The 15321-nt window shown below is 31.0% G+C and overlaps 1 protein-coding gene across 1 annotated transcript; it reads left to right on the forward strand.

Moving 5' to 3' along the window:
- The first annotated feature begins 1227 nt into the window (after positions 1 to 1227).
- On the forward strand, positions 1228 to 11629 carry LOC129317475 (uncharacterized). Its single transcript, XM_054961796.1, has 11 exons — positions 1228 to 1322; positions 1908 to 2061; positions 3082 to 3255; positions 5269 to 5431; positions 6186 to 6247; positions 6394 to 6560; positions 7789 to 7886; positions 8589 to 8647; positions 9073 to 9207; positions 10277 to 10334; positions 11418 to 11629. The coding sequence occupies exons 1-11, from the start codon at positions 1228 to 1230 to the stop codon at positions 11627 to 11629; spliced, it is 1377 nt and encodes a 458-aa protein (XP_054817771.1).
- The last annotated feature ends 3692 nt before the right edge of the window (positions 11630 to 15321 follow it).

The raw sequence follows: 15321 nt of genomic DNA on the forward strand, positions 1-15321 counted from the left end.
ATGATGAGATCTTGATGATCGTTCTTGGCACAAGGTCTGGGTATGTAAGAGAAAAAAGCTATGGAGCACAACCTTCAAGGAAGAGAGACAACTCCCAATCTAGTAATGAATTATTGGTGATGATTGTGGACTAACAACTAATTTTAATACTCAACTTTTGATACACACGTGCACACCAAAAAAAAAAAAAAAACACATTGTATCATCACAACTTTTGCGCCATCGTTGACATTGTGTGGTTGGGTAAAACTAAAGATATCCGTCTATAAATTTAGTTACACAATTCCCTGAGCATTTAAAGCTGCAAATTGAGATGGAGAAGATAGGCCTTCAGTGAGTGATGCTGCATGAAAATGATTGAATGATTGATATTGTTGGGCTATTTACCCTTGGTGGATCCAAGCCCAAATATACAAGACCAATTAGGATATGGGGCCTGGTCAGAATGTAGAGGAAGTATTTGCTCTCCAGGTGTAATTAAGATGAGCATTGGAGTGTAATATTCCCTTCCCTCTTAAATTGTGGAGGGAAAGTTACATGCACGGACAACCATCTCTTGAGTGGGAGTCATATATGGGATGCATGAAATCAGAAGATAACTCACTCTACAGTCTCCGGAGAAACAACCACTCTCCCATTTCTCTCTTTCTCTCCTCTGTGCATTTGCTGTGAAAACCCAAATCAAGTTTGCATCACAACTCCGTTCCTGCACAGAGATCATCCAGTGCCACTAACAGGTTTGTTTCCTCCTCTACTTTCTTACAGATATGACGACAATAAATAAATATTTGAAGTTCTTTGTTGATTTTTTTCATTTGCCTGTTTAGCAATCGAAGTATGTTGAATGGCTGTTCATCTTTGAATTCATTGAAATTAATGTACTTGATAATATAAAACGAGGATAGACTATTTCTTAATTAATATAATTTTGATTGCATTTGAATAGTTTTTTTCTTTATATACTATATTACCTATTATATATAATACAATTAAATATTTTAATAGATACAGATTAACAGATTTAAACTATCACAAAATTAAATAATGAATCTACATTGAATTTATCTTCCTTTACGAATTAGCTAGCTACAACTTTGACGAATTTGATAACATGTTCGCCACACATTTCTCTATTTATCCTCAATATAATCCCCAAATTATGAGAGAGATTTTATTCTATAAAGTAATATTTAAAAAAGTGTATAAAGACGTTCCCTAGCCTACAAAATGACCTACCACGAGGGTGGAAAATTGTCAGCAGCATCAATGGAGTTTCTCTCTGTCTCTCTTTGCTTCGTCCTCTTTCTCTTCATAATCCAGAGGTGTGTCACATTATATAATTATTTGTCTGATGAATTTATATTTATTTAATATTTAATTTTGCACAATATAAAGACAACAAATTGTTCTATTCACCTCGAATAAGTGTAGATATATGAATTTGGTTACTTTTGATGTTTCTTGTCTCCGTTCGACTATGCTCTGGATTGTGACCATAGGCCCACAAATGAAGATCGATGAACCCAAGATTTTAATCTAGTTTGCTGGCCGAAGTTCTTTTTCAAGAAGGCTCTAACAGAAGGTTTCTCTTCGATGGTTACGTGACTGATATTCACTCTTTCCTCAGCAAGTTGACCATCGTGGTCATAGAATATTTCCTCGAGCCAATCTTTTGCAGGCTAACACTTGTTTATCCCGTTTCAATTTCTACTTTTAACTTTAGCCTGCTATTTGTTTATTTTCGTTGTTCTCTTTTTCATACCTGTTTTTTATTTTATTTTTTTTATGTTTGCTACTATTTGCTTTTAAATAAAAAATATATAAGATAAATTTCTCCTTTTACCAATGGATGCTTATATTTAGTGTCCGATGGCAATAAAAAAAAAATACTATTTTCTTTTTTCCAGTGTGACATCTCAAAAGCCAACTATCAAGGAAAACGCTATCTATCCTCCAAGAGGCTGGAATTCTTATGCTGCTTATGGCTGGATAATTAATGAAGATGATTTCATGAAGAATGCTGGAGAACTTTCCTCACGTCTTCTTGATCATGGATATGAGGTAATTAATAGCAAAACTTTATTTACACTTAAAAAAAACGATCGGGAGAATAGAAAATTGGTCATAAGGGAACTAATTAATTCAAAATAAGTTTCAAAGTGCTAAACTCCAAGAATTTAGAAGTTTTGCTCTCAATTTTTGCAACTTCATTACTACGAATTTGCAGCTAGTGCTCTAAATTTTGACAGGAAAAATTTTATTTATTCTTCAATCATGTTAAAATTTAAAAAATAATTTATAAATTCATCATAATAAAGTTTTAAAATTGAGAGTTGAATTTACAAATTTATGGAATTTGACACTTTGGGACTTAATTTGAATTGATTGGTCCCCTTGGGACCTAGTTGTCATTCTTCCAAAAAAATAATAACAAAGTTATATTAATTTTTATATATATCCAATTCATTAACGAATAAGGATAAACCAAATCAAATATTATTCCAAGTATACATATAAGCTTGAATATGAAATATATAATTCTTAAAATAATTAATGCTTCATATTATTCTACACTTTTCAAAATCTCTTTTTCCCCCTAAATTTTGCTCTGCCCTTCAAACCCTTAAACAAATAGTTGAAGAGATCGAAGGGACCGGAAAGACCAAAAATTACAAACAATTGCATAACAGCGAAATATCTTCTTAAAAATGGTAACTAATACTATATGTTTATTATATATGTGTTAAAATTAACATATCATTAAATATTTTGTGACCCTTTGGTCATGAAATTGCGACGACATATTTTATGAAGAAATATTCTATTTCAAGATTCTGTGCAACAAACATTATTGGAACAGAATAATTAGTCCCCAAATCCTTCACAAATATTTGTGATGCCATTGGTTGTTCTAAAGTTCGAGACAAAATTTTAGATACGTAATATTCTGAGATAAATTTAAATGATCTAATTGATAAAAATTAAATTTTAGAGACCAAACTTGATAACTAAAAAAATTAGAGGGACTAAAAATTTCATTATCGATCTATATAATTTACTGATATATTTTTGAATACGTAGGTTGCTACTGTGGGTCCATTTTGGCATAGGAATGTTGATGATGGAAGTGACAGCGTTGATGAATGGGGGAGACCATTCCCTGACCCAAAGAGGTGGCCTTCTTCTGTTAATGGCGTAGGGTTTAAAGACGTTGCTCAACGAGTTCACAGATTGGGTCTCAAGTTTGGGATTCATGTTATGGGAGGGATAAGTAGAGCAGCAGACAGGAAAAACACTCCTATTCTCGATCTAACACGGTATATATAAATAAATCTCTCTTCTTCTTTGATTTATTGCTTACATGCATCCTCCTATTAGAGAATCCTCCTATTAGAGAAATCCTATTTGAAATATAATTGGACGTTAAAGGCACAACTTTAGTAAAGATTTAAAATTTAGTTCGTTACGTTATAAAAGACTAGTCTCTTTTGTTAAATTTAATTCTCATTGTTGTTGTTGTTCTTGTTAGTTGAATAATGATCTATCTGTTTCTGCATTCTCATGCCCCCAATCTTATAGCTTATTGGAAGAATGACGGCAAGGTTCCAAAAGTTTAAATTAATGATAATTAGATTCCAAACAAAATTTTCTAAAAAATGAGTTGTAAATATCGATCTCTATAATTGCAAATTTGATAATTTCAATTGCAAATATGTATTTAAGTACTAAATGCAACTCTTAAACTATAACAAGAATTTTTATTTGTAACTGATATTTAATTTACAACTTATTTTTTAAAATATTTTGTTAGAGACCTAACTGTCATTAATTCAAACTTGTGGGATCTAACTGTCATTCTTCCTGGTTTATTAGGTTGGGAACGCTAGAAGTGAAATTAGAAAACAAAATTAAGATAAAATGACGAAACAGATCACTCAATAGTATTGCAAGGGGATCAAAAGTCAGAAGGTCTTTAAATGTTAAAAATAACTAAAACAGAACATGGTGGATGAAAATATCTTTACTCAGTTGGCAAGCTGGACCTAGAATGAAGGGACATAATATATACTTAAAAAATATTAATTTTTTATAAAAATAATTTTAAATATTTATTAAATTACATTTAGAATATAATTTGATAAAATTAAATACTAAAAAATAATTCATAACACTTGAAATTATAATAAATAAAAAGGGTTTTTATATCAAAAAAATTTGAGAATCATTTTTTTATTAAATAAAATCTATATGCTTTTTTTTATGGAAGAGAATTTTTTTGTGATAAAATTTTTTATAAAAAAATTTCTTAAGTATTACTCCTCTTGTCTAAAACTATTGTTATTGAAGGTTTTGTGTGTGTGTGTGTGTGTAAGATTTTAGCTCGTAAATCTTTTAGTGGGATAAGTGAAATTTTTCAAGGGGAGAAGAATTTTTTTTTAAAGGTGGCAACGAGATTGTTTTTTCTGGGGGATTACCCTACATATAATTTCCTCTTGCCTGGGATGTCCCTGCTAGCAACATAGCTTAAATGTAAATTTTGGAAGATTATTTGCAAATAATGAAATATATATGGGTTGTGAATTCCATTAGTTGACATTATATTTAATTTGAAAAATTGGTTTTAATATATTAATCGACAACTCAACTATTCATTATTGACCACTAATTTTCCAAAACTTAAACTGGACTATATTGCCAAACAATAAAGGCATTTGTCCATCATGCTTTTTTAATGGGGGAATGACAAGTTAGGACCTCATTAATATCAAATCAAGATTTTTTCTTAAAAAAAACAGTTTCAAATGAAACATGGGAGAAGGAGTTATGACTTATGAAATAAAATTTAGTTGTGAAAAAATAATTTGACATTAATATTTTTATAAGGTCCTTATTTGTTATTCTCTCTCTCTTCTTTTCTTTTGACAATTGTGGGCCATCGTGAGACTTGTATGTTAACAATTCGAGGGTTTGCATGTTATTATTAACTTGGGAGAAGGAGTTATGACTTATGAAATAAACTTTAGTTGTGAAAAATATTTGATATTAATATTTTTATAAGGTCCTTATTTGTTATTCTCTCTCTCTTCTTTTTCTTTTGACAATTGTGGGCCATCGTGAGACTTGTATGGCAATTAACAAATTCGAGGGGTTTGCATGTTATTATTAACTTCCAAACTGTTTCAAGGGGAAGCTTAATTAACTCTATAATGTCTTTTTCGGTAATCTAACTAAAAGATTAATTTCATTGTATTGCAATAACTTTGTCAGAAAAAACCTTATTTCGAGCTTCATACGTGGAGAGCAGGAGAAATATATACAGTGCCGTGTTCCTATGAGTTTAATTTCTTACATGTCAACACATCATTGGGAGCTGGAAAAGCCTACATGCATTCTCTCATTCAGTTGTTTGTTGATTGGGGTGTTGATTACGGTACATATACTCTCTTCAACTTCATATTTTGTTATTATATTATGCTATTTAGAACTACACATTGCTTGGAATACGTCAAATTATGTAACAATAGACAATCTATGTGCCTTGTATTAGTATAAAATTGCAAGCGTTTGTCATGTGCCTTACATCAGAGAACCTCAAAAGTGAAATGTGGTTGATAAGTATGAAGGGCTCTTCTATCTAACATGCTAATCTTTGGAATAATGAGCTACTTTGATTTGTGCTGATGACATTGGTACTTTTATTGAAAGTTTGGTGTTATGGAAATGACTATCTATAGATTTTTTGACTGACAGGAGGCTAAGGAAGCTCTATGTTTCAAAGGGGGTGTTGTCATCTTAAGTTTCACATCGAGGAGCCTCACAGTTAGATTATGGTCTATATGTAAAGAGACTCTCCTATTTAATAGGCTAATGTTTTGATATGTGCTATCCCTTTCAGCTTATGCTTTTGATATTGATGCTTTCATTGAGTTTAAACTCACAAAAATATAGCCTCCCATGAAGGTCCTGACTGGGAGGAAGAAGCTAAGTGAAGTGCTATGGTTTTGTGCTTGTCACAATGTTATATGTTGTTAATTTGATCGTCTCTATGCATGATTTTTTTTTTAATGTTTTTTACAGAATAGGACCTACAGTTCAAATGAATGAAAGAAAGAAAACATTTTGCATAGATATATATATATATATATACTATGTTACAGACTTAATTGGAATTTGTTCTTTTGCAGTGAAACTTGACTGTGTGTTCGGGGAAAGCTTTGATTTAGGTACAATAACTACAGTATCAGAGGTATAAAGAATATCTTCTCATACTATTATTTGTGAATTACTGTCGAGATTGTTAAATTTTTTTCGAAACTAAAATCATGAGAAAACTACTACCAAAAAAAAAAAATAACGAGAAAACTAACCATAAGATAATAATGTTATACCCAGATAATGAAAACGCTTGACGAACCTATGATCCTTTCTGTGTCTCCTGGAGACAAAGCAACAGTGGAGATGTCTAAGCAGATCAATGGATTGGTAAACATGTATCGTGTGGGTCCAAATAGCTTGGATCAATGGCCACTAGTGAGAGACCATTATTTTGATTTAGCCAGGTGATTGAATTATTATTATTATTATTATTATTATTATTATTATTATTATTATTAATGTTATTAATGTTATTATTATTAGCATTAATGTTAATGAAAATATGTATATTTAGCTCTATTGTATAATATGCTTGCGATTTATTTACGGTGGTAAGATTCAATAGAAGTCACTATTTATTATTGGGAGAGTAACAAAGAGGTCCCACATTCAAATTAGGTCTGAAGTGCCAAACTTCATAAATTTGTAAGTTTAACTCTCAATTTTGTAACTTCATTGTGATGAATTTGTAACTTGTGTTCTAAATTTTAATAGGAAAAACAAATTTATTTATTTTTAATTATGTTAAAATTTAAAAAATAAGTTACAAATTCATCACAACAAAGTTGCATAGTTAAAAAATGAACCTGAAAATTCCTAGAATTTGGCATTTAAGAACTAATTTAAATTAATTAATCCTTGTGGAACCTATTTGTCATTCTCCCCTATCTATTCCCTTAGGCAATATTTAAAGGGAAATAGCAGTGAAGGACTGATGGAGAAAGTTTATATCAGATAAGGACTAGTTATTATTAAAATTGAAATGAAAAAAAAAACTGAATGAACTATTGTTAATTTAAAATAAATTATTGTTAAAATCTGAATGGATACTTATACATTTGAGTTTTGATAATAAGTAATTCTCAATTAATATAAATTTTCTTCAGCTAATTGATGTTTCCATGTTTAAAATTCAAACCTTGCAGACAGAAAAATTCGTGTCAGGAAAACTCTCCAGATCGTACTAATGGACAAAAGTTAATTTAAGGACATATTTTTCACGCAAGTTAGTATGATAGAGTAAATGTCAATTCTGTAAATAGAAAAAGAGGAGAGGTAGTTAGTATGGTGTCTGTAACCTTCTGTAGCAACAGACGCCATAATTCATTGGGACGTCATAATGAATCACCAGCTTCCTCCCTCAATGAACAGACGCCATAATTCCTTCCAATTACAGTGTCTCTATTATATTTTCACTAGTAATGAAAATTAGCTATTTTTACTACACTTATTTATGTTACATTACATGTACAATAATAAAAATACATTTCTAATAGTAACAAAAATTAGTGTTTTGTAGTAGTGTTAGACCCGATTATACTTGAACATGACCCAATATATAATCAAATGCCACATAGTTAGTTGTATGAAAAATAACATGTGACTTAGCACCAGTTTAGCCTCTTCTTTCAGGGATTATGCCGCAGCAAGGTTGATTGGAGTTGATGGTTTAAGGGGGAACTCATGGCCTGATTTGGACATGTTACCATTTGGACGGCTAACAGATCCAGGTATTATATATGGCTAAAATATTGAAAAAAAAATCAATAGAATTTGTCTTTAACATGGATATTTTTGTTTTCTTTTAATTCTATCACTCGGTATTCTAGAAAGCTTGGGAACTTGGGGTATCATCATCTCTTGCCCAAACTAATTTGAACCAATATTATTACCAAAGGCAGCCTCGAGAGTATTTTTGGTATATTTATTTAATGTGATTGTATATTTCAGGACTCAAACCCGAGATTTTAGAATAAGTTAACTCCCTCAGTCAATTAAACTAAGCACCCTCAGTTCTTCAACGGCTGATATGGGTCACTCAAAAAATGCCTTTTACAGGTGACTAGGAAATAGTATCATTAGGGGAAACCAACTTGAGAGGAAGCTTAAGACACGATGTCATGACTGGAAGTCTAGAACACACTTTTTGACATCAATGTATTGTTTATTAGTGCTAGGATGAGTATTAATTTTAAAAACAATTTCAAAAATCGCAGCAAGAATTAGATTCTGCGGTAGTTGGAAATTTACCTGTCAATAAGTTACATTTTTTTTTCTTTTTATTTTTACATGGTCCTCAATGAATTGAAAATTATGAAGAGGGTGGCAATTATATGTTACCATAACCTAGCGTTTGTTAGAGCTGAGTTTTTATCATATATATCAATTACCATAAAATGCCATTCTTCTTAATTGCTATTTACTTTTTGTAGAAAAGAAGGAAGGTCCACAAAGGCTTTCTCAACTCACAATCGATGAGCAAAAAACTCAGGTTTTTGTTCACATATGCTATAAACAAACTGAATTTGTTTCTCTTCAATTATAGACTAAAATATACATTTGATCTTTTAACTTTATATAAGCTTTCAGTTGAATTTTTTAATTTTATAAAGTATCTTTTTAGTCCTCTAACCCTAATACCATTAATTTAAAATGGTTATTTTCTGTGCTAATCATTTTTATTTTAAAAAATTAAAATTAATATGCCAACGTTTGATAATATTTTGTCAATATTTAAATATTCAATGTAAAAAATTAATATGTGTTAGGATTAAAGGATTAAAAATACACTTTATAAATTTAAGGGATCAAAATGAAATCTTGTGTAAAGTTACATGACTAAATGTATACTTTAACCTTAATTATATGATCATTAGTTTAATTATTGTAATTGAATAACGTATTTTGCTTTCACAGATGACACTGTGGTCAATGGCAAAATCTCCAATTATGTTTGGTGGGGACTTAGTGAGGCTTCCTTTAGAAACCTTTATTCTCCTCATACATCCTGTCCTCACAGAGATAAGCTTTTACAGCTCAAATAATATGGAGGCATGTGAATCATTTATCTTCTATGTTTTTTTACATCTAATTTCATTTTATATATGCAACCATTTTGTTTTAGAAATTCACAAGACCTATAGCTGCAGCCTGACACATTTCTACATGTAGTGCACGGATTTCAAATGAATCTCACTATTCATGACTTATAAATAATATAGGATTAAATGACAGGTTTGACCTTAAACTATATAGGTCCAAGACTATGATTAGGATCTTAAACTTGTTTTTGATGTAATGTTCCCCTCCAATATTTTGAAATAGTACAGTGTTACCCTTATCATTAACAATGTTAACCTTGAATGTTAATTGACCAAAAAATGACTTAAAAATTTCTTAGTCCTTTTCTATAACATTTTGGATCATTATCTATAATTTTTGAGTCATTTTCTATAATTCTTTTTGGTCATTTTTTGTAATTTTTTATGTAATTTCCTGATAAACTAACAGTCAAAGTTAATTTTTATCAAAGATAGAGATTGCACCGTTTTGAAAAATTGAAAGGAAATATTATGAAAATATCTAATCAAATGGTTTAAGCTATTTTGGTAGAGTATACTATCCTTAAGCATGTTTAATATAAGAAATCTAATATGGTAAGAGAGAGAATATTAGAATATAAGAGAAGTCCCACATCTAAACATTAGAAGATGAATCATGAAATATAAGTTTAAGTATTAGGAAGTATTCTAACCAAGTATCTAACCAAAGGCTTAAGCTATATTAACAGAGTATACTATCTTTAAGCATACTTAATATAAGAAATCCAATAAATATTACCCAAATGAGTTTAAAATCCTATGCACGACATATAATTGGATAAGGTTAGATTGCCTTTAACCCAATAATATATAAAATTTACATCTTACACCGACAATACTTTAAGACATTTGTTTTCTAAACAAAGTTTCACTAATTGGAATTCAAGCTCAGCTCTTTCATATATGGGTATTAGAGCATTTCCCCAAAAAAAAAAATAAATAGACTCATGAATAGTTAATATAATTTAACCTTAAATTTTTTTTATTAACATTTCACCAGTTTTGCTTCTTGATGACAGTTTGTTAATAAACCTGATACTAATCTTCGAGCTTGGGTTGCAACTGGAAGAAACCCTGGTATGTAATTTCTGTTTTCACATTTGATCTTACTTTTTTTCCTTTTGCCTAAAATATTATCCATTAATTCATACTATACAAATGTTTAACGCACCCAAAAAAAAAAAAGAAGAGCATACTCTTCATCAGTGCTCAACACAATCCATTCAAATATTTCAAATAAAATGTAATATCTAGACATGTTTTTTTTCATGCATTCTATAAAATAAACCGTACTATTCATAACTTATGAATATAGTGTGACATCTCTTGCTATATTTGTGTGTATTATGAAGAAATCGGTTGAGAAATTGAATTCTCAACTTAATTTTATTCAGAGTATGCGTTATTCAAACATATAGGAAAAGAACTAGGGTTTGGAAAATAAAATCAATTAAATCAAATTAAAGCTAAGATTTGACATGATCAGATCTGATCCTATTTTGAAAACAGAATAAGATGAAAGACACAAATAAATATAATTAAATAAGAGCAAAACCAATTCAGAATGGGCTTTGGACCATCGTTGCCCTCCAACATTTTACATAGGAAAAATTACTAGAAAGTCCCTCATTGGGACTAAAATAGTGCTGGAGGATCAAAGGACTAGGATGCAAGCAGGTTTTGGGTGTAGGCAGATAGCCATGAAATCTCAACCCTATCTTCTTGCATCCTAAGCCTATTTGATTGCACCTTAATCCTTTGGTTCTCCAACATAATTCTGAGTCCAAAGAGTCTTTTTATATATTGATAGCCAATCTATATATCTAAAGTAACACGACCATCAACAAAGGTTAGTTTAGTTGATATGGATTTGGCCCATAACATACAAGACTGTAGGATCAAATCTTGTTACCAATGTGAAGACCTTGTTGTTGGGCAATCTATAAGTACCTCTATAAGTTCTCATAAAACCTAGAGGATTGCTTTAACCCTTGTGAGGCCTCAGAATCCAACTTGCATAAACTTGAATGTATGCAAAGAAAAAATAACATGACTAAACTTAGCATCAATCAGTATATTTTACATTTCATTTGGGCCGATGATCCTTCTCTCTCTCCCCACTATATATATGTAGGGTTTTAATTTGTTGTTTATTTACAGGACGAGTGTATGTTGCACTTTTCAATCCACATGACCTTGCCAGGTCTACAAGCGTGTCACTACCATACATAGGAACTATAGTTCAAGGTCACCCATTCAGAGATTGCAAAGGCCGTGATATATGGAATGATGACAGCACAGTTGCAAATGGCTTTGCTTCAACACAACTTCGAATACATGGATGTTCATTGTTCGTTCTAGATTGTAATTAATTAATTTCAATCTGTTTAGCTTATAGTTGTTAAGTGATCAATAAATGTTATGACTTTAATGAAGCTTTCGGGGGGGTGTGTGTATCTATATATATAAACTATATATATATATATATATATTTATCTATATATATAAAACCACTGTTCTTCATGCGACAAATGCACTAGCTAAGTGAGGGTGATAAGGTCTTGACTGGTTGGGTCAAACTATCAAGCACATGTACTACTCTTGAATTATCTGATAACTACCTTCTCCCTCACAGAAATTAGGTTCAATGTGTTAAGTTATTCAAAGAGTTAAGCAATATGCCAGTTTATTTGACCGTTGATGATGACCAAACAATATACTCGGGAGATAGATAGTACTATAAAAAATACAGAGGAGAGAAGAGAACAAGAGGTGAATTTGAGTGTAAATTATGCTATGCTATGCTCATTTGTTCAAAATAGGAGAGCTTGTACACAAAGGGGGAAGAGCTATCATAATAAATATATGACTATTCTAGAATAATAACGATGAATAAAACAATAAATACAGGGAGTCAGTCAACACTTATACTAGAAAAATAATCCTGAGTAATGCAAATCATTTTAATTTATAATTATGATTAACACCCTCTATCAAACTCAAGATATATGGGGGAAATTATCTCAAGTTTAATTTGCCCACTGAGACGGAAATAACCCAAATAAGAGAATTGGTGAGCAAGTCGGCCGGTTGCTGAGCAGACTGGATGGGGATTAGTTTGTTAATGGCCTGAACATAACATGTTGCCGAGTAAGATAATCAATTTCAATGTTCTTAGTCTTCTCATGAAACACATTATTGTAAGTAATTTTTATGGCACTTTGATCATCACAATAGATATCAGTATATGAGGCTTATGGAGATTTCATATCAACATTGTCACGCCCCAAAATATGAGGGTAACCGACACGGGTGTGAACCACTCTCACATTCTCGTAAGCCTTCAAATGAATATTTATTCCATTTTACAAAAGAACAGAATAAAATTTAATCAAATCACATGAAAATTAAAATAGCTTTTTTTTAACTTGATATCATAAGAGATTGTCAATATTTTTGTAGAAATTTCGACAGAACCTCCCCTGTAACTAGGATCTCCCGAAAACTTTACAACAAAAGTTTTTACAAATAACAGTATAAATCAGGAGCGTAGTTCCTTCCCGCCAACAACCTATGTGGAGCATCTACTCTTTCTTTCAAATCAAAAAGGCATACAAATTATATATTTACATTAAAGCAACAATATCAATAAAAAAAGTTCCACCCACTGTAGCTAGTTGCCCTTTAAAGGTCAATGGTGGGATCAACGTCAGCTAACAAATTTGAGACCAAAATAAATTTTTCAGTGAATAGCATTCCCATGAAAAAGTTCTTAAAATTTTAATCAATAATCTCCAATAATGGTGTAAGCTAGTTAAATGCAATTCCACCAAAATTTATAAACATGCAAGTCATAACCATATTTATTAAATAAGAGTAAATTGTAAACAATTTATATTATCATGCTTAAAGAAAACAATCTGCTCTCATATAACTCAAAGTGATACAAATTACTAGTCAAAATCAAGTAAATTTTGAATACATATATTAATCAATATTTAAAATTTTTAGAACTCAACAGAATAGGTTACAAACGTGAACACACAATTCATGAGGGTAAATAACCAAATGCAGCTTATGCCACGAAAACAAACATGGACACACTAGTCCATGAGGGTAAGTAACCAAACGCAGCCGAAGTTATGAAACAAACATGGACACACAGCCCACGAGGGTAAGTAACCAAATGCAGCTCAGGCTACGGAATCAAACACAGATACAAAGCCTATGAATACCAAACGTGAGAATAAAACTCACGAAACAAATTAGCTAGTATTTAACCACAGTGCGCTACGGGCTAACGGAACTGCCGTTAGCAGCAGTGTTCTGTTTGGAGTCCTCTCAAAAATTATATTTCGAACATGCAAGAAAATAATTACTTTTGAAATATAATTAGCGTTTCCAATGCCAAACTCACATGTATCACTTTAAATTTTAATTTTAAAACCTGTTGAAAATAATCTTTCATAAAATAATATACGAGCTTGCATTATCTAAATAACCAAGGATTTCAAGAGTTTAATAAACCAAAAAATTCATAAATCCTTAACACATATTCCTTGAGGAAATAAATGCATATATCCTCTTTTAAACATCTCACGTCAATATCACAAAGTTTCAAAACTAATGTAATTCACAAGAATAAAATATCTTAATGAAATTTTTTAAAAAAATAAAAGTACCAATAAAAATAAATTAAAGGGAATGCTATTCACTTACATGTTAAAGTTCTAGATTTTTGAAAGTATTCTTCTTATAAATCTTATCCGGGTTATGTTCTTCCAAACACCCTAAGATATAAATATATACAATTTTAATTACTTTTTAATTTATAAAACAATCTCTTTCAATCACCATCTAAAATTCAAAACCAGATTTATGATTTAAAGTGAGTTCAAGCATTGTCATTCATTCCTCTAACTTCCTTCATAAAACTTTAGCCTTGCCATTCTATTTTCTTGGAATAGGAGTTTTCTACCAATCTTTGCACCACTTACCTTAGGTGCATTACTTCTATCTCTCTAATTTTAAATCTTCAACAATTCATCAAAAATCAAACAAACTCGAAATATGCACATGACTACGTACAAGTCCATAATTAAATTTCTTAACAAATCTACAAGAGAAGTTCTAAGCTATTAATTCCCATTAATATTTAGAAGTTAAATTTTATTTCCTCATACAAGCCCTTCAATGATATTTCATAGGCATCAACAATATATCTAAACTTGTCTCTTCCAATTTCATACTAAATATATATATATATATATATATTGGTCAAGGCAGCAACAGAACACCCACCAAAATTTTTTTATAATTTCAATCCTTAATCAAAACTCTCTCTCTCGCACAAACTCATCAAGAAAAGTCCTTAAATTTCTCACCTCGAACTCCAGTAACGACAGAGGCAACGAAGAAGGCAGAATCTACAGCAAAATAGAGGAGAGAAAACGGAAATATTCAGCTGAGCAAGAAACAGAGGAAGACGCTGCACCATTCAAAGGAAAAAAAACCAGAATCAGTGTCGCCTCAACTCACAACCAGCATCACCCATTTCCGACGACCTTAATGCAGTGAAACGCTTAGCTCTTTCAAGGGAGAATGACGCAAAAATAGGGGAGAACTGTAACTGAAACAAACAGACTAGCCACGAGCACACCGGCGATGACGAGCTACGTGAACGCGGCGCCAGCTACGATTGAAAGGGAAGAAAGCAATGACCCACGAGAGTTTGAGCAAAATCCGTCCAAATCCTCATATCTCCTTCTGCTCTAGAATGCTCGAGAAAAGAAGGAAGAGTTAAAACATCTGATGGAACTAAGGGCAGTTTAGTAATTTCACACAGCCAGAAAAATAAAAATTTAACTCTCCTTTTGGTCTCTTCCAAATTCAAACTTGGGACCTTATATATGAAAGGTTGCTCAGATACCACTAAACCAAGTCTCTAACTTGCTATATTTATTCCAAAAACTAATATAAACACACTTTAATAAGTTAACCTATATATTTATTTATTTATTTATTTATTTTAAACTTAGTCAGGGTTATTACAAACATGAAACCA

The sequence above is a fragment of the Prosopis cineraria genome, unplaced genomic scaffold (assembly GCF_029017545.1).
Source record: "Prosopis cineraria cultivar Desert tree isolate PC_DT_omini unplaced genomic scaffold, ASM2901754v1 PC8, whole genome shotgun sequence".
Classification (NCBI taxonomy): Eukaryota; Viridiplantae; Streptophyta; class Magnoliopsida; order Fabales; family Fabaceae; genus Prosopis; species Prosopis cineraria.

Bases quoted from the DNA above. Each gene is read 5' to 3' on its own strand.
- LOC129317475 (XM_054961796.1), top strand. From the start codon at position 1,228: ATGACCTACCACGAGGGTGGAAAATTGTCAGCAGCATCAATGGAGTTT. The intron at 5,432-6,185 runs GTACATATACTC...GTTCTTTTGCAG, and splicing joins TGATTGGGGTGTTGATTACG to TGAAACTTGACTGTGTGTTC. The intron at 8,648-9,072 runs GTTTTTGTTCAC...TTGCTTTCACAG, and splicing joins TCGATGAGCAAAAAACTCAG to ATGACACTGTGGTCAATGGC.